Here is a 27,843-nt window from a genome sequence, read left to right on the forward strand (position 1 = left end):
TCTTGTGTATCTAGGCCTTTTATTGGTGTTGTGATAAAATAGGGAAGTTAAACAGTAAAGTATTGTACAGCAATAAAAAAAGAAATTTATAATTAAATTGTAATCATAATCAGAAGAAAGACAATAATCAATGAATTAATGCTAACATCTTTTTTATTTTCTAATTATGAATTTAAAAAATTTTGGCATTTAAATTCAACATCACTTCTGCGTTAGAAAATCCTTAAAAACGTCATAAACGTAAAAAGATGCAATAATTATAGATAAGTTGCACTGCTTAAAAGAATATACTAAAGAATAAACTAAAAATATCATAATAGTGCAAAATAATTGATAATGATTATTCAAATATTTTTCATTCTGTTGTACTGTAAGTTGTTTATAATCAACACGTTTTTATAAAATAACTATGGCCGAATATTATAATAAAAAGTAATAGAAATAAAAAGTTTTCTTTAATGCCATATCCCCCCCCCCCCCTCCTCCTGTGCTATTATCACAAATTAAGTTACACTGAAGAAACATTTGTTACGTGCAGTGTGTCAGTCAACAAGTCAGAAAATTATTTCAGTGGTTTCACACATTAGGTTCTGCAAGGGAAAGTTACTCAAAAGGTGATGCAGGTTAAATTTTAATGGTCGGGAAGGTGAGAAATCTTCTCCCCCTCCCCCCCCCCCCCTAAATTATTATGTATGTTAGAAGACTAGAAGTGGGAGAGGGGCCGGAGATTTCACACAACTTAATTGATTTAAGCCAATAATTTAGGTGTCTCAATATTAGAGAAAATACTTTAGTGATAAAAAAAGCAAGGATGATAACAACTAAAAAGAAAGAAACTAAAACAAAAATAGCAATGACCAATTAAAAACAGACTGTATCTTCCTTTTTTATTGGCGGATTTATAAATTAAAAAACAACAACCAAATCAAATTCTTTTCCTACATCTTTGTTCCCCATAATGATCAAATTTTACATTTGAATCAAAGAATTATATTTTTTATAATTCTTATAATACTTTATCGCCAATGGCATTATAAATGAAGATAGAAACATACCAAACCTAATCAATTTCATTAATTAAACAAACCTCTAACAAGGACAATTATGTTAATATTTAGCGCAGCAATTACGGATATAATTGAGTTAAAAATTATCAATAAACTATAATAACCGTAAGGAAATGTACAACCTCAATTGGAATTAACTAAATTATCCTTTTTATAGGGTAAAATTAATGGTGGAAAAGTTTGGACACTGAGGTTTTGTAAAATCAAATCATGATTTGATAAAAAAAAACTCTTAAGGTGTTTAAGCAAACGAAATATATATCATGTTTTACAACCAGTCTAATTTACAGTACTATGTCCCCTCCATCACTGAAGATTAAATTAAATTAAAGTCTTCAGGCATATTGGACAAATGATATTTTGAAATGACAAAAAAGTCAATTCAAGATTTGAACAGCTATAAAATAAATTCGTATTTTCCTGGTTAGTAGGAATACAATCGCAAGTTATATAGTAGTTGCACTACTTATAATTATAAGAATGGTATTTCCATAAAATGAGTAAAAGTCATTAGCATACCATAGTTATCACACCTTTATAATAGGCTTTCGGTGCAAGCATTTTCTACACATAATACAATAGCGTCATCTTGCATAAAATTAAAAGCTTTGCTTTGCTGTAGGTTATTAAAATATTCTATCTGTTGAGATTTTGTTTTATCAACATATCCCTGTCAAAACTGTTGATATGCAATTATGTCGACTAATGGCTTCAATAAAAGGTGATCGTAGCTGACATTAAATGGATTATTTTCAAAATTATGATTTTGATAATTTTCTATGTCGACTATATGGCTGATATAATATCGACATATCTTTAATATCATTATGACTTCAGACATATATTAACATAAAACTGCACAACCTATATATCATAAGAATTTTACACAAAAAAGCATATCAAGCTTGAGTTTTTTTCGCTGTTATCAATTTTGTCATCCTTGTTTTTCATGTATTTAACGCAGATTTTAGTTCATTAGTAAAGTTTAACTTTCTAAGATATTTAAATTAGATTGGCTTTCTTAATTTTCTGTTAATTCATATTTTATTAATGTTGTCATCTTAAGTCAGCATAAGACCTCCAAGTTCAGCAGGAACGCGCACAACAAACATATTAATCAAGCTTTACTTATTTTTGCGTATTTTTAATTGCGTCATCCTTGTTTTTTCACAATTTTAAGTTCAATAGTCAACCTTTTACAACCCGAATTAAATTGTTACTAAGACTTAATGGATTTCGTTATTCTTGTTTTTTCACAGTTTTAACCCAATTTTAAGTTCATTAGTAAAGTTAAACTTTCTAAACCTAAGATATTTAAATTAGATTGACTTTCTTTCGATTCTTTTCTATCTATCCATCTTTAAACAAAGATAAGCATGACCATTAGTAGCGGAGCAAGAGATTTAACACAAAAATAAAAGAGAAAATGTTAACACTAACTTTTTTGGGGAATAGTCCCTTTCGTAACATCGCCCCATAAGGAGCGATTCGTCGTATTTTTAAAATAGCTTTCTATAGGTTATTTTAGGTTAGGTTAGGTTATATTGGGTTAGGTGATTGCCCCAGAGGTTTAGGTAATTGGCCCCGCAGGGTTTGAGTCCCCCGCAGGGGCTAGAAATAGGAGAAAAGCTACTATGAAAAATACGAAGAATCCCCCCATAAGGTGCGATGTTACGAAAGGGACTATACCCCTTTATTTAACCCTTTTTACTTCCTAGACATTTTTAAACAGTTTACTATTTATTCGTTCGTCAATTTTTAAAAGCAATGCTATACTGCATTAGGCGCGTGTCTTTTCGTCACAACTATCTTTGATTAGGCATCAACTAATGTCCTATTTATGTTTCGACGTTCATTTTAAGAACAATATTTTCTACTGTTTTTGTGTTGGACAAAGTTTTGTTGGGATAAAATGTTCCACATAATCAACAAATACTTTTCAAAGGAAGGAAAATTGCTCTTTAATGAATAGATGTATTACTCTAGATCTTCAATAATATAATCGTCAGTAGAAAGGAGTTTTTAGCAGACAAAAAATTTATTATTATATTACTCACATATGATGTAATCCTGTAATAATTTTGGAAATAAAATTTCCACAAGCAAAACAATTTAAAGAAATTCAACTGATTTATTATCTTTCGTACCAAAATGTGCACACTTCATTACCAACAATGTGTTCGGATTGTTCCTACTTTAGCTACTATTGGTTACAAATAAGGTATTGTCCATCTAGACTTTCTATATATATATTTTAAATGCAATACTACATGTAAAAGGGAATATTTTGACCTTCTTTATTTGGACAATAATAAGTAGTTCATTATCATAATATAGTACACGAATAGGATTTGTAGGTTAGTCTAGTTTTGACCCTGTAATTTTATCCCTATGCAAATTAAATACATCGACTAAACTACTTTATTAAACTGACATAACATTGACATATTTTCAAAATATTTTTTAAAAATATTCACATCGACTATATGGCGGAAATAAAAAGTAGTCGTGGCTGAAAATAGTCAAAAGGCTAAACAGCTATTGCTGTTCAATGAAAAAAATTATTGACAAAATATAATTTTACTGTATTGTTCCAATTAACAATGATAATGGTTTATATAATATCGACACATTTATGCTCTAGTCTAATTATGTTATGGCTACATGTAGAAAAAAAACAATTACTCACAATTCAAACAGTCTTAAATACTTAAAATCTTGGAGATAGACCCCATAATGTTTGGAGTTTTTGATGGGGCATGTAAAGACCTATCTGTAGACACCTTAACCAGGTTTCTAACTTAATCCTTGCCAATTTGGCATAAAAAATACAAACCCATAAAACATTGAGACATTACTGCTCTGTCTATTTTTAGTTCTCGATGTTTCTTTATGATCCGAAATTAGCTAGAACCATCTAAGAACTACAAAAATATGTTTATTATTGCTACATTGCTTTTATAGATGTTGTTATCCTGGTATCTAATGACTTTTCACAATTTAAGATTGGAATAAAATAATTAATTAGTATTATAGCTGGTTGCAAATAATTATATGCCTGTCATAAAAAGAAACTATTATACTGAAGTAAATTTGATTTTATTTATAAATTTATAAAGTTTTAGGCCTTGTAAGTTTGTAGTTCAAATCTATCATTTGAAAAACCATAAAAAAATAAATCACCAAGCTGATATTGCTTGATACACTTCTACAAAAGATGCGATTGATAATAAGTATTTTTTACTTGAAATATATTTCGGAATGATAAAGGAGACTTTTTTCTTTAAATTAGATTGAGAAAGATTTTTAACTGAATGTTTTTGATAAAAATTAGAAATCGAATGAAATCAAAGTTTTTTTCTCAACAATTTAATCAAAGGTAATTTATCTATTTATAATACTATACAGCTAAAAAGCAAACACATATGCCTGTCTTTCTGAGTGTCCTTTTAATTAAATGTTTGTAGATAAACAGAAAAGTAGAGGAGAGGGAGGACATTTTTTGAGGAAGAAAAAGAATGATCATTTTCATTTGGATTGCCAAACTTTTTGGTTGCTATAACAACTAAATAACAAACCTCACTTTATATTAGGCAATTTCTCTGTTAGTTAGTTTGGACCTCATTAAAGGAAGTAACTTGAAAATTATATTGAAAAATCTGACGAAATGCATTTTATCAAAATTAAAAAGTAGAATGTTGTAATGTCAATATTAAGTTAGCCATGGCAACTTTTAATCAATGACATATACAATTATACATAAACACTGTCAATAGTGATAATTTGAAATATGGTATGTCAATAACAAGAAAGCCATGATCACTTTTATTTAGTGACATATAGTCGAAACAAATGGTTGTAATTACATATTGTAAAAACGCCCCCTTTTATGACAAGTAAAGCGAGGTTGATGTCCATGACACTGTGATTTTAGGTCCAAACTCATGATGTTCATGCTTATACGATCCTCCATACAAAACACCATTTGATTGCTCGACCTTTGTGCATTGCTATAATTTATTCCTTCTACAAGTCTACATTATTTCTACAATTTTTGTAGAAAAATAATAAAGTTTTGGTGAAGAATAATGTTTACATTAGAAATTGAAAAAAAAAACTTTTTAAGTGGAATAAGCGGGTTATAATGAAAAAAAAATATATCTAGTTCTGGATATAAAGCGGGTTATAATCAAACAAAATATATTTAGTTTTGGTAATTTCAGTTCTTTTTTTCTTTTTGCTTCTTTTTCTTTATCTCTCTATTTACCCTCTCTTTCTTTCTCTCTCTATCTCTTTTCCTTTTCTTCCCCTTTATTCTCTACAATTCTGATTCTTGTATTTTGTGTTGGAACAATATTCAGGGGAATCTATTTAGTTATTTAGTTTCTATTGAGAGATTATTTCAGCAACAAGTCATATTAAACAAACTTAGTTATTATTAGCACAGTTACACTTTCATTATGATTTATCGTTCGTTCGACACTTATCCTTTGTCTGTCTGTCCTTACCGAAGGATCTAGCTAACCGCTGAACCGATATGGTTCTCCTTTACAGGGTAGCTTCTCATAGGTCCTGGGAAGGAATAAGAATTCGTTAATATTGATTTTGGAGTAGTTGTGACGTAACAATAGATTAATAATGCAATATTTCATGATTTTAAGTAAAAAAAACCTTTTGTTTGTCAGTGTACTTACACTATTCATAATTCATTAATGGTGAAACTTTAATTTATTTAAATGTCTAAAACTATAGCATGATAAAAATGTGGTATAAAGCTCTTATTGAATTTCTTGCTTAGAAAATATAAATTAAACGCCTACCTAACACTCAAAAAAAAATAAAAAAAATTTATGGTCAGGTTTTGCTTACTTTATTTCCAATGCAATTTATTGAGTCATCCAGCTATAATATAAACAACTTTGTTTCTAGCAAGTAATTCTATTTTTCAAGGTGGATCCTTAAACATAAAGAAAATCATTTTGCATCCTACTTTTCCGTTAGCAAAAAAATACTTTTTTTCAGAATATGGAGATGTTTACAGATTCCATTTGAAATGGAGAATTTATAATTAGTGAGAAAAGAATTTATCTTTGAAAATGGGAACTATTTTAGCTTTGTTTCAGAAGGAGGTTAGTTAATCATTTTTGTAAAAAAAAATTTGTAATTGTTAAAAAAATACTTTAAAAGCACGGATCAAATAATTCTGCAGTTATAAAGATTCTAAGGAGCACACATTGATTATGAGAACAATAAAAATTGTGCTAAATTTTAAGCTGAGTGCTTCATCAAGGGTTTTAAAGGTCTTATTAGCAAAAATTAAGTTTTTTTTAGAAAAACAACGAGGCTATACCAGCTGTTCCAAAGATCTTAATAAGAACAAATTAATTGTTATATAGGAGAACAATGAGGCTGGTGTCAAACGTCAAGCTGAGGGTTTAGGCAACCCCATGTACCAGCTTGCTAATCTGGTAAGTTTTAAAAGCGAATCTTTTCTATAATTAGAGTCAGAATGTTAGCTCTTTTCTTAAGTTTAAATATGTTACAATTGTCCCATCGATTTCAAACTTTGTATGATGATTTCTGCAACGATTAGGTATGATTTAGGAAGCATAGCAACTCTATATAATTACCATAAAGTCCACATGTCCATTTAAAACATGCTTTTTTACTTTTAAATAAATAATTTTTTGTATTATTCGTCTTATTGTTGGAATACTGATTCCTATTACAACCAGGTAGAATGTTATAAGCGAAGCATTTTAATAATCAAGTTCTAAAAATGTAAGTATGCTTAGTCAGTTTTAACACTCTATAAGTGTTAATGTTTATTTGTCCTACTGTTTCAAAGCATCGCTTTTATGAATGTTGTAAAACTACAACTGGAAAGCAGTTCGCCAAATTCATAGAGACTTTCTGTCAATCTGTTTCGCTCATAATCGGTCATTATTATAAGGAAACTATTGTGTTTACTATTTAAATAAAGATGGTTATGGTTAGAGCCCCCCACAGTACCTTTTTTTCTGAAAAGATAAATATTAGGGTTGAAGGTTTCAATGGTTCATTTGTAGCTATGAGTGCAAATTCTAACCTATATTAATATTTAGGGTGGTGGTGGATTGCTGTATGAGTTATCCAAGAAAGCAATGTTGACTAAAAATTACAAAGAATTGGATGATACTATACGTCAGCGAATACCACCTTACACTTATAATAATGGAGAAGGTACTGTCTATATTTTTGCATAGCTACTTTATTTTTGAGTAGATCAGCACGTCGTTCTGTTAATTACAAAGAGTTTGATGATTTTCTATGTCAACGAATACCATTTATTGAGCAACTTTAATTTCCTACTAGCGGCTGCACCCCTAGCATCTAGGAGCTCTAAATTCGAAAGGATATGGAAGGGCAGAAAAATAGCTTAAAACCATACAAAGACTTAGTTATAAAAATAAAAATAAAATAACCTAAAACCATCTCAGGGCCTATACGAAACTTCCCTCTAAAGGAGAACAATATCGGTTCAGTGGTTAGTGAGATCCTTCGCTACAGACAAAAAAAGCATAGTACTTTATATAATAGGATAATAAAGTATACACATCATATGATATTATATTTCAAAAAACTATAACTCAAAGCAGTTCTAACAATATGAGTGGTATTTTTGTACCATTAATACAAGCCGCGCAATTTGTGTTTTTAAAAAGGGTGCATCTTTTTACACACCCCTATAATATAGCAACGTTTTTTTTTGTTTTTTTTTTGGTCTGAAACTCAATAACTCGGAAAATACTATGCAAATTGGTTGTACTTTTTAGAGAAGCTTTATAGTCTAGGAGCGAAGCAACTAGTAACTTATTATTATCTCCTCTTGATTAAACAGCCTATTTGAAATTTTTTACTTTTACAGGTAAAATGATTCACTGTGCCCACTTGGCCTGCCTGCGGAACCGAGATCGAAGCGCTACCAAACAATTTGCAGAGCTACGCGAAATTCCGGAGGATGAATTGTTTGACTATAAGGCATAATCTATTATTAAAAGGAGTAGCTGCTTAAAAGTGTTTTTGAAAAATAGAATTAAGGGAAAGGATGAGTAATTCGTTAAAGTAATCGTTTAAGTTTCTAACCCAATCCAGATAAGGTTGTGTTAAGTTAGGTACTGGATAACCCTATTTGGTAAAACTCTGGAGTTAGGCTTAAAAAAACATAGTATTATTGATTGTTAAAAAATTATGTTACTCTGCTGGAAAAATCTAACATTAACGCCTATGTTTTTTTAATCGAGAATGTCGTAACTTTCTCTCCCTATAGTCCCCTTTTTTCTTTGGGGGGTTAACATTAGGGAAACCATTGAAAGTTTAATACCTTTAAAACTAACACGATATAGTTTTACTTATTTTAAAGTTGTATAATATCCACATTTTTATATTCAATGGTGCTTTTATTTAGCCTTATCTAAATTAATGGATTATTACTGCTCCAAGTTTGATGGTAGCCCTGTTCTGGCCAAGCTGACTGAAGGACATTCTCCTGAGACACATCCTCAATACTATACCATGCACTGCTGGGATGTAAGTAGTTAATATTCCCCTGAAACATATCCTCAATACTATACCATGCACTGCTGGGATGTAAGTAGTTAATATTCCACTAAGACACATCCTCAATACTATACCATGCACTGCTGGGATGTAAGTAGTTAATATTCTCCTGAGACACATCCTCAATACTATACCATGCACTGCTGGGATGTAAGTAGTTAATATTCTCCTGAGACACATCCTCAATACTAAACCATGCTCTGCTGGGATGTAAGTAGTTGATATTCTCCTGAGACACATCCTCAATACTATACCATGCACTGCTGGGATGTAAGTAGTTAATATTCTCCTGAGACACATCCTCAATACTGTACCATGCACTGATGGGACGTAAGTAGTTAATATTCCACTGAGACACATCCTCAATACTATACCATGCACTGCTGGGATGTAAGTAGTTAATATTCTCCTGAGACACATCCTCAATACTATACCATGCTCTGCTGGGATGTAAGTAGTTAATATTCTCCTGAGACACATCCTCAATACTATACCATGCACTGCTGGGATGTAAGTAGTTAATATTCTCCTGAGACACATCCTCAATACTGTACCATGCACTGCTGGGACGTAAGTAGTTAATATTCCACTGAGACACATCCTCAATACTATACCATGCACTGCTGGGATGTAAGTAGTTAATATTCTCCTGAGACACATCCTCAATACTATACCATGCTCTGTTGGGATGTAAGTAGTTGATATTCTCCTGAGACACATCCTCAATACTATACCATGCACTGCTGGGATGTAAGTAGTTAATATTCTACTGAGACACATCCTCAATACTATACCATGCACTGCTGGGATGTAAGTAGTTAATATTCTCCTGAGACACATCCCCAATACTATACCATGCACTGCTGGGATGTAAGTAGTTAATATTCCACTAAGACACATCCTCAATACTATACCATGCACTGTTGGGATGTAAGTAGTTAATATTCCACTGAGACACATCCTCAATACTATACCATGCACTGCTGGGATGTAAGTAGTTAATATTCCACTGAGACACATCCTCAATACTATACCATGCACTGCTGGGATGTAAGTAGTTAATATTCTCCTGAGACACATCCTCAATACTATACCATGCACTGCTGGGATGTAAGTAGTTAATATTCCACTGAGACACATCCTCAATACTATACCATGCACTGCTGGGATGTAAGTAGTAAATATTGTCCTGAGACACATCCTCAATACTATACCATGCTCTGCTGGGATGTAAGTAGTTGATATTCTCCTGAGACACATCCTCAATACTATACCATGCACTGTTGGGATGTAAGTAGTTAATATTCCACTGAGACATATCCTCAATACTATACCATGCACTGCTGGGATGTAAGTAGTTAATATTCCACTAAGACACATCCTCAATACTATACCATGCACTGTTGGGATGTAATTAGCTAATTCTTATATTTTATAAAAGGACATTTGTCTGTATGTCTGTCTAACTGTAACAAGGGATCTCACTAACCGCTGGATTAATATGGACCTCCCTGCCCCTAGAAAAAATATCCGCCCCAAAGAATTTATTCTCAATTTTACAATTAGAGACCTCTAGGAGCATAGTTGCTAGTATTTTCATACACTAAATTTAAAAGAGGAAAAACTATTCCATTTTGGTTTCGCAACTGTTTAAAATCTGGTGGATTAGAACCGGTTCTCAGCCATACTAAAAAATCATGTTTAATAAAATCAAGGACAGTTTTATTCATAGGCATCAAATCTGAAAAAAAATGTTATATGTTAATAAACTGGAATAAAGAAATGATCTTAATTAGCTGAAATAAAAAAGTGTAATTTAACATGTAGTTCTGCTATATATCTAAAACTTACTTATTGGTAAGAGATTGTTAAAGTTCTATGCATACATTCATAATTAGAAAACTATTTACATGGTAGAAAATGATAACTCCAATGAAAATTAAATATATTAGGTTGAGTGTAGGGGAGCTGTTGGAGAGACAGTGTTCCATGTATGTTTTCTCTGTGGTACTGCTATCCATCTACATTTAGCCAAGAGAATGATGAAGTTTTACCCAATGCTTCTCAATGATATCTATCTATCAGAGGTAATATTTAATTACAAGTTTAAAGATAGTAATGTAACCCACTCTTTCTTTCTGTCTTCCAATGCATTAAAGACCTGACTTATCACAGAGTATATCTTATTACCAGGAATACTATGGCGAGAATGTGCTGCACATGGCTGTTGTAGCTGAAGATCCTAGCCTGGTCAAGTGGCTTCTGGAGGTGGGATCTGACTTTGACAGGTAATAGTTAGTTGTCTCTGTAGCCTTACCTTTAAGGTTAAAATTATATCTATAATAGTATGAAAAAGTTAGAATGATGTTTGTCTCTGTGGGTTTTACAATTGACTTTACCTATTATTTTCCTTTTGAAAAACGATTTATGTTTGTCCTTGACAGGTTTTATGCTAGTTTAAAGGAAGTGTAACGCGCAAAGTATTTTAGACCCACATCTGTACTGTAATCAATCAATTGACATTTTTCAAATTCTATTTCAATCATTTAAAATTATATAAATTGCAATATGAGCTCCTAGTACTGGACAATATTTAACTACATTTTGTTCAGAAAATGCTATGGCAATTTTTTCACTTGCGACGACCAGAAAAAGTTTCGGATGGATTCCAAAGTTCAGGAAGAGGTTCTGTTACCCCTCAAGACTGATTACATGGTAGGATTAGTTAATGATTTGATGACAATAACTTTAAGTTTACAAATTTGGGACAGTAAGGGAACTTAAATTATAAAAAAAAATTATCAAAAACTTATTATATTTGACTGGCTGAGAAAAAGATAGGTTTTAAGCAATAAAAAGAAAAGAATTATTTTTTTCATTAGTGTAATATCTTCATTTATTTATTTACTCTTTTTTTCAATAAGAAATAATTACTTTTTTCACTGTATAAATATAAGATTAAACAAAAAGATAATCACTGCTGTATTCTAACACAATGTGTTTTTCTATTAAAAAATTATTTACTTAATTTCATGTTAGAAAATATTAGACCTTTTTTCCTTCAAGGCCAATAAAGTAACATTTAATAGGTTTTTAATAGAACTTCATAAAAACTATTTTATTTTATATATTTTGATGTTTGCGTGCTCTCTAATATCTTTTAAACGACAAAACCTGTGCATCGCAAATTATCAGGAAATCTTTTCTGACAATAGATAGGTTTTAAGCTATTTTGTAAAGAATTGTTAGGTCATAAGGGTTGTATAGCAACTATGTATGATATAAATTATTGTTATATTATTATTCATTGACAGGTATAAAGGGGTAAGACATTGGGTTAAAAATTTTCTTGGCTGTCTTAACTTTGCTTAGTTCAAAAGAATGTTCTTGCAAGATATTATTATGTTAAAAATATTATTGTGTACCATTCTGATTGATTTATATACTTTTTTTCTAGGGCTATGTTGCTTGGGGTGAATACGCTCACGCCTTTGCTGCAGTACTTAATCAGGTAATCAGGTTATAAAAAATCTATAGAGCTTCTCGAGAAAAACATAAAGTGTGTAACAACAATATCCACTGCCGTCGGGTCGGTCCGTCCGTCCGTACATCCGGAAGGATTAACTTTTTGGTAATTTTGTCCTATCGATTTTAAACTTTGGCTGCTGGCTGCTGATTCCTATAATAGTTAGGTACGATTTAGGAAGCGTAGCAACTGTATAATATATAGTCCATTTAAAACATGCTTTTTTTACCTTTTAACAACAAAATTTTGTACAATACAATTAGTCTATTCATCTGATTTTTGGAATAATGATTCATATGAAAACAAGGAACAATGTTATAAACGAGGCATCTCTATAATTAAATCATATGTGCTTTTAATGCATCTAATTCTCTACAAGAGTTATTGTTCATTTGTCCTTCCTTCTAATTTTAGAGCTTCGCTTTTATGGATGTTGTCATCCTTGTTTTTATCAAAATATCGACTAACCAAATTTTTTAACACAGCAACAGCTTGAAATTTAATAGTACACACAAGCAGTCGTTTAGAATCGCAGTTGGTAGCAATTTAAAGCTGAAAATTAACCATGGCCGCTTATTTTTTTTAACAATCCACAGCCGATGTTTCAATACAAACCAAGCAACACTAAATATAGACGTCTACTTAGTACTTACATTGTAGATGGGCATATAGAAAAACAAGGGTGACAACATCCATAAAAGCGAAGCTCTGAAACGGTAGGACAAACAAACATTAACACTTATAGAGTGTCAGAACTGAATAATCAGAATATAAATGTATAAAAGTCATAACAAAATTTTAAGTAAATTTGTTGAAAAACTGTTTTAATACAGGATAATGTTTAAGGACATATTTACATTTTTAAGACTTGATTATAGAGATGCTTCGCTTATAACATTGTACTTTGTTGTCCTAGGAATTAGTATGCCAAAAATCTATCATTCGAACAATTATATCACATAAAAATTTACTGTTAAAAAAGTTAAAAATCAACATACTTTAAATGGACCAACTGACATTCTGATAGCGATTATAGAGTTGCTACGCTTTCTAAATCCTACCTAACTACTACAGGAATCACCATGCAAAGTTTGAAATCGATAGGACAGTTTTAACATGCTTAGATTAACGAAAATAGCTAACCGTTACGGACGGACGGACGGACCTATCCTAATTATAGAAAAGCTTCGCTTTTACAAATATATCACTCTGTTTAAGTACCATTTGTAATAAGTTTTTAAAGTATAAAAAACGTGATCCACTGCAGATTTTGATAGAGAAAAAACATGTTTAATTGATAATCTATTGACCCAATAGTTAATAAAGTTTAAATGTACTTTTTACAAAGTTGAAATGTTGATAGGGTGTTTCCTCTCTTACAATATTTCTATTTCCTTTAAATAAAAAACATAACTGTTTAACATAACTCTTTCGTTTTATGTCAATCATGTGGTTATCGAAATGCTGCAAATGATATAAGAGAAACAGGTTATAGTACTTATAAAATAATGACGTCATACAATACAAATGACCAATGATAGCATTTTATTGTAAAAATAATTTAGATAAGCAACTATGATTTCAAATTAAAATTGCAAAGTTTTGAGATTATAAATAGAAAAGTTTAAACGTGAATAATGAGGATTACACCGTGTGTTTTGTTCAGCGAAGTAATGTTGGAGCAAAACTGTATGTCACAAAATATTTTCAAGCATTTAAGAATATATTTTTAAAAATTGCTGTAAAAAATGTAATCTCATTTAAATGTAAAAGGCATTTCATTGTTTCCATGACAAAACTAGCCAAAAAAAATTGGTAAAAGTATTATTTGCATTTTATTGTTAGGCCAAATTATAAACATAATTATTTTTATTGTTTACATAACATTTAAAACTATGGCTGGTTTCTCAATGGCTTAAAATTGTTGAATTATTTAACAGTTAACTGGTCCTTTAAATTGCGAATCTTGAAGATATTTTATCCCTTTCATTTATGTTTTCAAGCTTCGCTAAATGGCTGTTGTAATCCTTGTTGTTTTTTTTGTGACAATTTAATTGATGACTAGTGATAAACTTTTCATAATAATAAAGTAGGAACAAACTTTTGTTTTGGATTTTCTCAGATGGTGACAATAGTACAGAAATCTTAATAAACTACAATTATCGGATCTTGAACAAAGTAGCCTCAGGACATTTACTTAAGAAAAGTAGCCACCTGGCCTGCCTAGTCGCTGGCGCTCGGCCCCCTAGATTATAACCTAACCTAACCTAAACATTGTAAAAACAATATAAAAAATTGTAAAAATCTACCAACTAATTTTTGTAAAATCCACGAAATTTTAAACCACCATGTATTCTCCTTAGAAGGCTTATTTTCTTAAGTAAATGTCCCAAGGCTACTTTGTCCGATTATCTGATATTGATAAGCGAAAGGGTTAGCAATTTTCAGGGAAGCTTTGCATTTTGCATTCGCTTGAAGTTGGGCATTTAAAAATGATTAAAAATCAACAAAAATTAGGTATTACCTAGGAAAACTCCTTAGGTCTAATAAGTAAAGTTGAACAATAACAAAGAGATAATGCGAACTGTTTCTAAACACAAATATTTACATGAATAACTAAAACATCATTCTATTATTTAGTTAACCATATAACAAGGATCACTGACGACTTAGTAAAACACCAACACAAATTTATTTCAAACATATTCATATACTTACAAAAAATCAGATGCCTATCTGTTATTGCAGCTGAGAAAATAACATTTACCATCAAAAATATATCGGTCGGAGAGAGGGCGTATCACCGCAGAGAGGGAGGGGGAATAGACCTGTTTATCGCACTGGTCCCAAAAGTTTTATATTACCATTTTCTTATTCGTTGGCATAACAAGTTTGGGGACTTTGAATTTTGATTGCTTGGATCATTAATGTGAGTGTCCAAACGTTTTAACCACTAATTTTAATCTACAGAAGGCGTAGTTTTGTGTATCATCACTAGGGATGTACATCAATTTAATGTTCAATGTCTTATCCCTTTAGATCCCTGGTATAACCGACAGACATTTAGGAATGGGAAAGTATTCTTTCTATAAACAATCTTTCTTTGTTTCAGGAGGAATGTTATCGGTTGATTTTGGCTAAAGGAGGCAACCATGATCTGCAAGATATTAATGGAAATACAGTGGCTCATATTTTAGTTGTATTTGATAATCTAAAGGTAAAGATATGTTTTTGGCCATAGACACTAATAGAAAGGGACTAAATTTAAGTTGTAAGAAAATAAAAATTCTCTGTCATAAATGATTTTTAAAAATCTAAATTGCTTTTACATAAGTTTCAATAAACTATGCTTTAGATGTTTGATATGGCAGTTGAATGTGGAGCTGCTATCAATATTGAAAACAATGCTGGACTTACTCCACTCACTATGGCTGCTTACCTTGCTAGGTAATTATTTTTTTAACCTATAAAATATTTTATTTTTCTATAATTGGTAATAAAAAGCATGATTTAAAGTAGGATTTCGATAACCACTAAACAATTTTAAGGGAAGCTTTGTGTCTGAGGCTTAAAAGATATCGAATATGGCTAGCCTAAAGGTTAAATTCAATAAGGAAAGAAACAGCATGCGAAATATATAATGAAATGTTACATAATATTTTCTTTTGTAGGATGGACATGTTTTTCCACATTGCCAGCATTGAGAGAGAAGTTTATTGGCAAATTGGCAACGTAACCTGTTCTGCCTACCCACTCAAGTATCTGGACACTATACACTCAGAGGTATGTAACCTGTTCTGCCTACCCACTCAAGTATCTGGACACTATACACTCAGAGGTATGTAACCTGTTCTGCCTACCCACTCAAGTATCTGGACACAATACTCTCAGAGGTATGGAACATGTTCTGCCTACCCACTCAAGTATCTGGACACAATACACTCAGAGGTATGGAACATGTTCTGCCTACCCACTCAAGAGTCTGGATACTATACACTCAGAGGTATGTAACCTGTTCTGCCTACCCGCTTAAGTATCTGGACACAATACACTCAGAGGTATGGAACATGTTCTGCCTACCCACTGAAGTATCTGGATACTATACACTCAGAGGTATGTAACATGTTCTGCCTACTCAATCAAGTATCTGGACACAATACACTCAGAGGTATGTAACCTGTTCTGCCTACCCACTCAAGTATCTGGACACAATACACTCAGAGGTATGGAACATGTTCTGCCTACCCACTTAAGTATCTGGATACTATACACTTAGAGGTATGTAACCTGTTCTGCCTACCCACTCAAGTATCTGGACACAATACACTCAGAGGTATGGAACATGTTCTGCCTACCCACTCAAGAGTCTGGATACTATACACTCAGAGGTATGTAACCTGTTCTGCCTACCCGCTCAAGTATCTGGACACAATACACTCAGAGGTATGGAACATGTTCTGCCTACCCACTGAAGTATCTGGATACTATACACTCAGAGGTATGTAACATGTTCTGCCTACTCAATCAAGTATCTGGACACAATACACTCAGAGGTATGGAACATGTTCTGCCTACCCACTCAAGTATCTGGATACTATACACTCAGTGGTATGTAACCTGTTCTGCCTACCCACTGAAGTATCTGGATACTATACACTCAGAGGTATGTAACATGTTCTGCCTACTCAATCAAGTATCTGGACACAATACACTCAGAGGTATGGAACATGTTCTGCCTACCCACTCAAGTATTTGGACACTACAGATACGGAGGTATTATATAGTAACATAATGTTGGTCTGTTGGTATGTCTGTCTGTGTGATCCGAAGAAGCTCGTTAACTGCTTAACCAAAATGATTCTTCATTTCATTGTAGCTTCTCACTCATAGGTTCAGGAAAGTTTTGTACCTTTATTGAAGGAGGCTACCACCACTCTCCTAAGAGAAATCCTCCCTAGATAAAGAGTTTAAAATTCTATAAAAATCCTCTCACAGCTTAAGATTTTTTCCACATATAAATTTAAATATGTATACTATACTGTTTGACAGATGGAAAATCTGGAGGCAAAATGGTAACTTTTTATTAGCTAAATCCTTTTCTGCTTGTAAATACAATAAAGCTCGATTCTTGTCATTACTTTCCTTTGAAAATGTTGCAAAAAAATGCAATACACTAATGCAAAATATTTCCAAAAGTAAGGTCATTTTTGATGATCAGTATTGGAAAATAGTTCATAGGACAATTTAACTTTTACTGATAATGTTGGTATTTTCAATTAAATCAGTAAAATACCCAATATGTAGAGGAAATAAACTATAAACAAGAGAAAATTTTATTTAACAAGAGAAATTATTCTAAAAACCTAAGAAACTTATAAAATAATGTTTATCTTAAAAAATTGCAGTTTATTAATATTTTTTTTTCATACCTCGGGATTGATAATCTTTTTTCAGACTGGTGAGCTGCAAATGAGCTCTGCCTTGAACCTGATTGTATTCGGCCCCAAACTGGAACATCTCGACCTCATTGAGTACGTCATCGTTGACTTGTTGAATGTAAAGTACAAGACCTACATCAGGGACGAAACTTAATTTTGGCAATCTATTTTTTTATTCAAAAGAACGATGTTGCACTGTAAATTATACTGGTCTAAAAATCTTATTTATATTTATTTTTAGCTTTAAAACTTTGGAGACTTTTATGAAAATAGTATTGCAGTGTACAAACTTTTCCACTAACAATTTCAATTCATGTACATAAAGAGTGATTTGACAAAATTGAAGATACAACTATTTATTGTTTATTGTCTTATCACTTAAGATACCTGTGTTTTTTAGTAATGAACTACTGAATGATATATTTGTTCGACTACAAAAGTGATTTATTTTACAAATGATAATGTCCTGAAGTATCCCCAAATTTTTCAATGCGTGAACATAATTATCCTTATTGAAAACATGTTCTAGCTAATCAAAGACTGACAATATAACTTGATTGATTAATTTGTAGAAAAAAAACTTTGAGTATTGTCGGGTTTGTGACATGGCCTCTTAAGGGGCGTTTCGTCGTATTTTCACAGTAGCTTTTCTCCTATCTCCTCTCCAAGCTTTTTGATTTTTTTTTCGGGGGGGGGGTTAACTTTTTTATCATAGAGGCAAGGACGTCCAAGCATCCAACCTAAAATAAAATAACCTATCAAAAGCTACAAATACACGAAACCGACAATAGCCAAAACTTCTTTTTGCTTAAACCTAGATTCATAACTGTTCTTGATCGTTGAGGCAATTAAGTGTCGACATATTAGAAAGATCTTTATGCGCCAGTTCTTTGTGTTTCTCCTGTTCTTGTTGATGTCCATGTTTGTGTTTGTGACCCGGCCATCTCATTTGGAAGCTAAAGTTGACTGTGCCAGTGTCAACAATACGGTAACAATCAACTTTTTATATTCTTCAAAATGCTTATTAGTTTGTATACGAGGTATAACAATTTTCCAGTATGACCCTGAATCCGATTCATTTCTGCGAGATTAAAACCAGTGCTAAGCCATACTGAAAAATCATGTAATGTTTTATATTATAAAGAATTCTACACGAAAAATAAAATATGAATAATGGTCTTAATTACTTCATTGGTGGCCGAGGCCATAGTCCTTTTGAGACCCTCAAACCTGGAATTAACCCAATATCTTTTTGATTTTGCTATCCGCGGAAAACTGTATATATTATGATTACTATTTCTTAGATTTATTTACATAGCATTTATAAATAAGGAATACAAACAAACATTACATTTTCAAAGTCAAGAAGAGCTTGTTTTGTTACAAAAAAGGGTTAGGTGGACTTTATATAAATTACAATATTCTTTTGATTAACTCTGAAAATATCTTTAGAAAGGGCTGATGCGTTTTTAATGTATATCAGGTTCATTACAACCATTTCTTATCTTAGAATGGAACTTTTGATTTTGATGGACTTGCTGATGGACTTATGAACTTAATGGAAATGAATGAAGGTAAAATTTTGTAATTATTTATTATACTTCTTTTTAACACTTTGAAGCTTTGATTTTAGGCTATAATTTTGTAATTATGTAAAAATGGTTGTTACACAATACCTTTAAGTTTTGAACTTTTGAAATATATAAAAAAATCCTTTGGAAGAGATAATCAATATTGATTTTAATATAATTATCAACTATGCTATAGATCTATACTAATGTTTGGCTGTTTCCTTTAAAGTTTCCTGTCGAGCCCAGAAACCCCACCTTTTATTTTAAAATATTTCAAATGATAGGCTTAGGCTGGTACCCCGCAAGTTTGAATTATCCATCATCCCTAATTTAGTTATTTAAAAATAACATGTATTATGTGCTCGCTAGGCCCTTTGAGGGAAAGCACCAAATGTTTTACAATGTTTAAAAACTTTAATTTACAATCTAAAACTATTTTTATATTAGGTAAAATGACAACTACAATAACATCTACAACTATGGCCGTGTTGACGACAACTACAGATATGCCAGAAGAAGAGGAGTAAGTTAATTGTAGAATAGCTTTGTTCCTATACAATTCATTTTAATAAAGTTATCCTAGGCCTGAAACATTCATTTACATATTACACAAAGGTTCCCAAATTAAGATTAATTCTATGAGTTCTCTAAAAACTTATAGACCAACTGATATTAGTTTAATGTCGAAAAATGCTCCACATTGCACTCCTCCCCTCAAAAAAAGATCAAAGATATATAAAGGCGAGAAAAAAATACCTACCACTCATTTGAAAATCTGTTAAGTTAATTAAATTGCGACTTTATATTCTGTTTATTCAGTTCTGACACTCTACAAGTGTTAATGCTCGTTTTTCCTACCGTCTCAGAGCTTCGTGCTTTTATGGATGTTGTCATCCTGGTTTTCCTTTTAAAGTATTTGACACAATGTCTTACTTTCAGGGAATGCTTGGATCCGTGTTATCTAAACAGATATGACTCTGATTTTAAGCGGGTAAACTATATAAGAACTTTATAAATTATGTAAATCGTTTTATCATATTTTTAAAAATGTACACTGTAAATATTATCAAATCATAAAAATGCGGAAAATTAGGTGTTAATATGGTTATATGCTTATCATCAAATGTTTTTATACAGGTACGATTATGTGCAGAGATAGCGCTCATCTTCTTCAGTATTATGTATCTGTGTGGAGCTCTGCGGGAGAGAAACTTCTTAGGAGCAAAGATCTTCAAGGAGACACTGTTCATGTGCCCTGGCAGATGCGCGTTCTTGATTGCTTGCGTTGTGGTCCTCTTCATGGTGCCAGCGAGGTTAACATGTCAATCAGGTGAGTTAGAATTAAGCAAATTTATTTAGTAGCCGAGATTGCCTAATCTTCAAAGACAGGTTGACAATGTACCTAATACTGTCAGGTGTAAATCATCAATGGAGGCAATATCTTTTTGTTCTTTGTTACTAATGTATGTTGACATTTTTGCTTTCATATGAATTATTTACAAACTATTAAAAACTATTAATAGGAAGGAATATATTATTGGTAACATTGTATGATTGATATATGATTATATTGTTAAAATTTAAACAACAAAAATTAACCTGTGAAAAGTTTGGCTAAAATAGTTTTCCTTTATGTTACCTGGAAACTGTAATTTTACTAAATAACCCAATTACCTAAAATTAATGACAATTTCATTTTCTGTTTTTAGATGCTGAAGACTGTATGGCTATTGTTGTCATGGGTCTTACTGGATCTTATACTTTGTTCTTCTGCAGAGGATTTAAACTGGTAAGATATTTTTTTCTTGAAAAAAAAACATATTGTTGGCACTCATCCTCCTTACTCCCATGTTATTTTGTAAAAATACTTTTAATAGTTAAACATTCATTTTTGTCCCCCATTCCATCCCCACTACAATTCTTGAAAAACTTTTGGAATTATGAATTGAATGTTGTAATAAATTAAGGTAGGACCTATGGTTGTGATGATATACAGAATGTTGGCACAGGATTTGGCCAAGTTTGGTCTTGTATTCACCATCTTTATCTTTGGATTCTCTCAGGAACAGATCAATATTCTAAAGCAAGATTTTTAAAAACTGATTGTGGTTTCCCTTGAATCAAGTCTTTCGCAATGTATGATCCCCCCACCCATCACCTTTTTTTAAAAATGGAAATTTAAATTAAGGTATATTGAGTATTTTCTAAACCTCCTTTAAAGCTACAGCAATCTTGAATGCAACAATGATGGAAAAGTTAGAAGGAACACATCAATTATTTCCATTTGCTTGATAATACCTTATTTTCTTATGCCTAACCCATGCAGGGTGATGTTATCTTCTAGGGCTACATTGTATCCACTTTGACTCCTTCCCTAATTTTCAATTTATTTAAAAATAAGTAAGGGGGAGGGGGGAGGGGGGAGTTGTAGGATGGCTTAGCACTCTGAGTGAAACTGCAAAATTGATTTTGTTATTATCCTTGAGCCTTCTTTCTTTATGAAAATTTGCTATTTACCTATGATTTCGATTTCGAAAATTTTCTTTTAACACAATTTTGTCTATTTAAATTTATTGATATGACTAATTTTATAATCAGGGACTATACATAGTTTTCCAGAGTTTTAAGTTTACAACTGATGATGAGGACATTATGGCTGCTCTTAACAAGACTGGAGAGTGTCCTGAAGATGCACCAGATGGAGACTGTTTGGTACGTAGTTGCAAAGATAAGAAGTTAAAGCTTGATGTTTCAAGTTCATATTGTGAGATTTGAGGATCAAATTACTTTTATTACTTAAATCTTAGTTAAGCAAGATTCTCATAGACTTAAAGTATTTGGCACATGATTATAGAGAACTATTATATACAAAAATATTTCACCAGATCACCAAGTTAAACAAAAGCTTACAGAATATAGACTCTTTGATGGACGGACATTGTATGAAAGTCTCAACTGAATTTCCCTTTCCCACTCACACTAATATGTCACATGCCAGGAATGGCAACAGTAGGTATCATTTTTGACATGTCTATTAAATGATGTTTGTTCCAGACTATAACCCGACTTAAATAATTAATGTAGTAGGTTCAATGTTATAAAAATTTCAGAAAAAAAACATGGTTCCTCCCAACAAGACTGGAGATAACCTAGATGTGGTAGGTGCATGAGATTAATAATACTCTAGAAGAACCATTTGATATTTTAGGGTAATCCTATGCCTGACCCTGTTGAAAGTGTAATCCATGCCTTCATGATGTCTACTGGAGATTTAGAACCAGTTTGGGATACTGTTGAATATACAAATCATAATTGTAAGTTTGTGGTAAAATATAATCGTACACAATATAAAAATTTAGGCTAGCCCCATGCCTAATCCTATAGAGAGTGTAATCCACGCCTTTATGATGTCTACTGGAGACTTAGAACCTGTTTGGGACACAGTTGAACACACTAATCATAACAGTGAGCTATACATTATCATACAAATTAATAAACAATACTTCATTAAATATGCAATAACATAGTTAAAATTGTCAAATTAAAGCAAAACATTGGAAACATTATTCTTATTTGTTAATTTTAACTAAAACACGAGTAAAAAAACCTTTCCACTTAAGACTTGATGAAAGGTATACCAATAAAGAAATATTTAAGAAAGGATTCAAGTCGACAAATAATAAAGCTTTAAACATAAAGTGCATGAATATTCAAATATTTTTTGAACAAACTATTTTTCTTCAATTTTTGCATATTTTATCAAATTTTGTATAAAAAAAAATATTAAATTTCTATTAAGTTATTGGAACACTGCACTGGTTTTTGTTTGTGTCGGTCGTCTTTCTTCTCCTTCTTAACTTGCTTATTGCTATGATGGGTGATACATACGCCAAGGTTAGTTGACATACTTTTACAGGAAATATTTCAAGATAACTTATATCTATTTTATAGAGGTTGCTTTTGCCTTATGCAACAATTTTTACAAATATTTAACATTTAAAATGGAAAACGCAGATGTAAAATAGTTTTTTTCTACAGTTACCGTGTTTCTTGTTCCCGAAATATATTCCTTCCAACATTTTGTCTTAATTCTTAAATATTTGTAGTTAAAATCTGGTAGGGAGGGGACATTAGACTACAAATTATGCTGGTGAACCAGAGTTTAAACATCCGTTCTCGCATTTTTTGACTTGAAATGTTAGTTTAGTTTGTTACAAAATATCAGTGTCCATGCGTTTCAACAAAAAATCTTTATAAGTGATAATTTTGTCGTTCATTGTCTTAACCCATGAGATCCCTTGCTAAAACTAATTTCTCATACATGTACATCAATCTGTAAAATTTTCACAATTTAAAGCAAAAAAATACAGAAAAGGAACTAATTGTTTGCTATGATTATATGAATCATATCAACCATGTTGTATTTAGATTGCAGAGATCAAGAACGAGTGGATGCGACAGTGGGCCAAGACAGTTCTAATCACAGAAAGACTCATATCCCCCGCACAGAGGCTTAAATGGCAGAATATCTATTGTGACATTAATAGGTTAATAACATAATTTCTACTTTGGGAGATTTTTTTAATTTTATGCAACTATGTTCTATAAAACCCATGTTAATTTGCTTATTTTTTTAATACTTTTTTTAATAATGCTAAAGTTATTAGAAAGATTTGTCAAGAATTAACCTCTGTTAAAAAATGTCATAAAATGGCTGCAGCTACTCTTAAAAGGACTAGTGGTTTTCTGTCTGTAACAGATATTTTATCTACTTAATCATTGTTATACTTTTTTTACCATTTTAATTTTACACCTCTTACACCTAAAAAGAAATACCTAGTTTCAGAATACTTTGCTATTTTCAGACATAATTGTTCGTTCTAATAATCTATTTTTATTTAAGTGAGGGGGACAAAGCCCTTGTAATGAAGCAGTTCTTGTCCAAGGAGAAAATTGAGGAAATTGAAGAAATTATTGAGATGAAGATAACACATAGGAAGAATATTGATAGGAGAAAGGCAAAGTTTGGGTGAGTTTTGTCCTTTCTTGTAACATAGAAGCTTTGACTTTACATGATCAGCATTCAAATTCATTCATTAGTCCTCAATAAGGTGATGGATTTCATTACAAGTCCAAACTATAAAAAGTTTCTGCTGCTGCTAAGTCGGATGCTAAACAATAAGCACAGGGTTAATGCTTTAGCTCATAAACAGGTGCATCTCCATTGCAGCAAAATGGTTTTGCAATCAAGGGTTGGTTTGGACAGAAATTGAAACAATGATTCCCTTGATTATTTTAAGTTGCTTGGTCCTACTTTAAAGTATCATAGATAACAGTTCCGTCCTTACGAGAGTACAATTATAGATTGTTTTGGTTTTTTTTATAAATGATCTATCTTTTTACATGTTTTTTTTGCGTTTTCAGGCACGATTCTGTATCTAAGATGGGCTTGAATATGGCTGGAGCAGCAGTTATTATCCCAGACTCTTCTGATGGAACTGAACCTGAGAATCCTTATGGAGATTAGATTTATGCATTTGTTGGTGGTTCCAAATGCTAAATAAACAATCCTAATTATTTAGTCAAAATATAAATTTTATGAACAGCAAAATTTATTAATGAAAATGAAACTTATAAAAACTAACTAAATATCTAACAGGAGCTGGGTTTAGGCAATTAAATCAAATTTAAAATTGTTGAATTTAGACATTCTGCAGGGGTAAACTTGATTTGGGGTTATTTATGCAAAGAACTTTTTCTAACTATGCACAATTCAAATATATTTATTACTTTATTATTCTTTATATAAGTAAAATATAAAATACTCAGTAGAATTGATATATTTAATCAATCTATATGGAGATCAATATTAATTAAAATCAAACTCTTCATGATAGAGCAAAGACAAACTATCATAAAAGAAGTAAATTTGCAGGGATTACAAAGCATCTGAATCTTTTTTTAACAATTTTTTGCTGGTCTAAAATAAAGTTACTTATGAATTTTGGCATGGCCCCCATAGTTGCTGAAAAACAACTTATTTAATCTAATATTTTTCTTATTTTTTATTAATGTGCATTGCATTATTTCTTGTCCCTTTAAAGTTTAATCTTACTTGATTTAATTTTCTTTTTTTATGATATTCTAAAAAGAATTTAAGTCATATTTAAAATCTAATTATCAAATTTCTTTTTATTTTATGTAATACATACATCCTTTAATCTCTAGAGGTAGTTGCATTTAAAACTTCAAATAATTTGTAAATAGAAACGTAGTGTTCAAATTGTAATGCATTTAAGTAGATAAAATACTTACATTATAACAAGGAAGATTACGTATAATAGTAGCGACGCTGCATTATGATATAAAAATTGTATTATGTTCAGAGAAGAGGGGGCTAATGTGCTTTGAAATCCCTCATTTGCCATTCTCAAAAAAGCTTGTATATTCCTTGATGTTCATCCTTAATTGTTTTAAATGACATTATTGAATTCAATATCGAGCTTAGAAAAGATATTCAAAAAAGTTTTTAAAAAGGTGGAGGTTTAATTGTTTTCTCAATGAAAAACTCCTGAAAGCTTTTCAAAGTCAACCGGAAATTGCGTTACTGACTGATTTAGTGCTTTATAGAGTAGATTCTTTACGTATATCATTTCACCATATATGTATATTCATTTTTTTGAAATTATCTATTTAAAATGTTATTAATTATATCAAATATATATTACAACTTTTTTTTATCTTTTTGTATCTTAGTTAGTTTTTATACCCATTTAATTACAGCATGCATCAAGGTTTATTAGTTGATTTATAATTCAAAATATCGACCAGGTTTCTATTTGAATAAAAATATATATACATATGTGGCAATATAGGGACTGACACAAAGCATCCCTACCAATTTTAGATATCTCAGTCCAGCTATTTTTTGTATTCTAGAAGAAACATTTAACATTTTTTGTACACAGGTTTAAAGGGTTGATTTTTACATAATTTGGCATAACTCACAAAAAATTTCACACAGAAATTCAAACTTTTTTTCCTAAATTCATTTACCCCCATCATTATTGTGTACTTTACTTTGTAATTTCAAACTTTTACATGGTCCAACTGACCAAACTTAAAATATTATATGCTATTTAACATAATTTTGATACATTTACACACAAACCTTCTTCGCAAATGTACACTGTTAAAAATAATTTTTTTATTTAGTATCAATTGATACTCTGGAGAGTATTGGACCCGTAAGTACCCTACAACTATATAATTAATATATAACACTATGTAATACTATATAACACAATAATTATTACTATACAGAACCCATACATTTTTTAGTATTGATTGATACGCTCTAGGGTACTATAGAATACGCTGTAGAAAAGTTTATAAAAATAGTAATATTTTATACGTTGTAGGGTATCGGAAAATACGCTGTAGAAATGTTTCTTGATTTAGTACTATTTCATACGCTGTAGCGTATCAGACAATACGCAAGAGAATGGTTTATTAAAATAGTAACTATTCATTCGTTCTAGGGTACGAATGTGTACTGTAAAGAATAACTGAAACAGGCACCATTCGTGCACACCTCTCATGGAAGTGTTTCAATGCTTGGTCGTTTTAGACAAAGATGAAATGTAACTATTTATGCTCAGATTTATAGTTTTGTTTTTTGTAATTATGACTGACCATAGTTTTTATTTTTAAGGATAATGTTTAGTCCTAAACATCTTTAAAGTAATTTTTTTACTAAATTTACATTTAAATTAATGTTTTATGGCTCTGCTTGGTATGTTTGTTGATATAACAAAATGTATATGTACATATAATAATCATATATTATAAACTGATCTTTCATACAAAGTAAAACAGTTTCATTCCCTACAAAGTATCAAAAATTATGATAGAGGGTAACAACAATTGCGAAGGAGGGCAATGAAAAATTACTTCTATCGTATTGAATTATATTCCCAAGAGCGTATTAGACAATACTATACAGACAAATACATTATTTAGTACTACGTGTTACTTCACAGAACATTACCTAATACTTAATACATTATTGAAAACTTCCTTGTATCGTAATGAGGTTTTTTTCCTACTACGTACGGATTGATACTATACATTAATGTGAAGAATATAGAGTATCATCTGATGCTAAAAAAAAAATTATTTTTAACAGTGTAGGTAATATACATTAAACAAGCAACACAGAGAAAAAAATAAAACAAAAATGAATTAAAACTTTCTCAAAGTTAAATGGTAGATAATAATCGTGTGTATGTGTTGTTATAAATACGAGGCAAACACTATTTACCCGTTTAAATCTCCGTTTGTGCCATAAAAAAGGCAGAAATTCCCATAATTTTGCCATTTATTGCTCGGAAAATCCGTAAAATCGTGTAGAAAAATTATTGCGGCACGCGCACGGCACACAAGCGCACAAGGATGGAAATATTCAAAACTAGTACATCTTAAAGGTGGGCGGATCAATAAAAAAACAATAAAAATAGCCTCTGCAGGAAGCTTAAATCCAATGGGTTCAAATATCTATGTGTCTTTCCTATGCTCAAGTTAACCTTACCTAGCCACTAAAAAATAGTAAAGGAAGGATTTCAATAAAAGTTTTTTTTATT

At 31.2% G+C, this 27,843-nt stretch overlaps 1 protein-coding gene across 4 annotated transcripts; it reads left to right on the forward strand.

Annotated features, from left to right (window-relative positions):
* Positions 1-6,087: 6,087 nt before the first annotated feature.
* Positions 6,088-25,936, forward strand: LOC145313571 (transient receptor potential cation channel subfamily V member 5-like). Of its 4 annotated transcripts, none has more exons than XM_080153031.1 (26): positions 6,088-6,196; positions 6,464-6,535; positions 7,172-7,289; positions 7,975-8,087; positions 8,550-8,636; positions 10,619-10,753; positions 10,860-10,954; positions 11,279-11,381; positions 12,124-12,177; positions 15,305-15,409; positions 15,548-15,639; positions 15,864-15,975; positions 17,647-17,772; positions 18,499-18,618; positions 19,141-19,204; positions 19,649-19,724; positions 20,141-20,192; positions 20,339-20,531; positions 20,911-20,990; positions 21,169-21,260; positions 21,796-21,913; positions 22,410-22,515; positions 23,001-23,095; positions 23,630-23,748; positions 24,105-24,230; positions 24,626-25,936. In XM_080153031.1, the coding sequence occupies exons 1-26, from the start codon at positions 6,164-6,166 to the stop codon at positions 24,726-24,728; spliced, it is 2,589 nt and encodes an 862-aa protein (XP_080009157.1). In that variant the 5' UTR covers positions 6,088-6,163; the 3' UTR covers positions 24,729-25,936. The 4 variants fall into 4 exon arrangements, with proteins under 4 accessions (XP_080009157.1, XP_080009156.1, XP_080009159.1 ...); XM_080153030.1 differs by lacking the exon at positions 22,410-22,515 and adding an exon at positions 22,561-22,666; XM_080153033.1 differs by lacking the exons at positions 6,088-6,196; positions 6,464-6,535; positions 7,172-7,289; ... (1 more) ...; positions 8,550-8,636; positions 22,410-22,515 and adding exons at positions 9,797-9,836; positions 22,561-22,666.
* Positions 25,937-27,843: the final 1,907 nt, after the last annotated feature.

This window comes from Acartia tonsa, chromosome 3 (genome assembly GCF_053477335.1).
Source record: "Acartia tonsa isolate MP-2025a chromosome 3, ASM5347733v1, whole genome shotgun sequence".
Taxonomy (NCBI): domain Eukaryota; kingdom Metazoa; phylum Arthropoda; class Copepoda; order Calanoida; family Acartiidae; genus Acartia; species Acartia tonsa.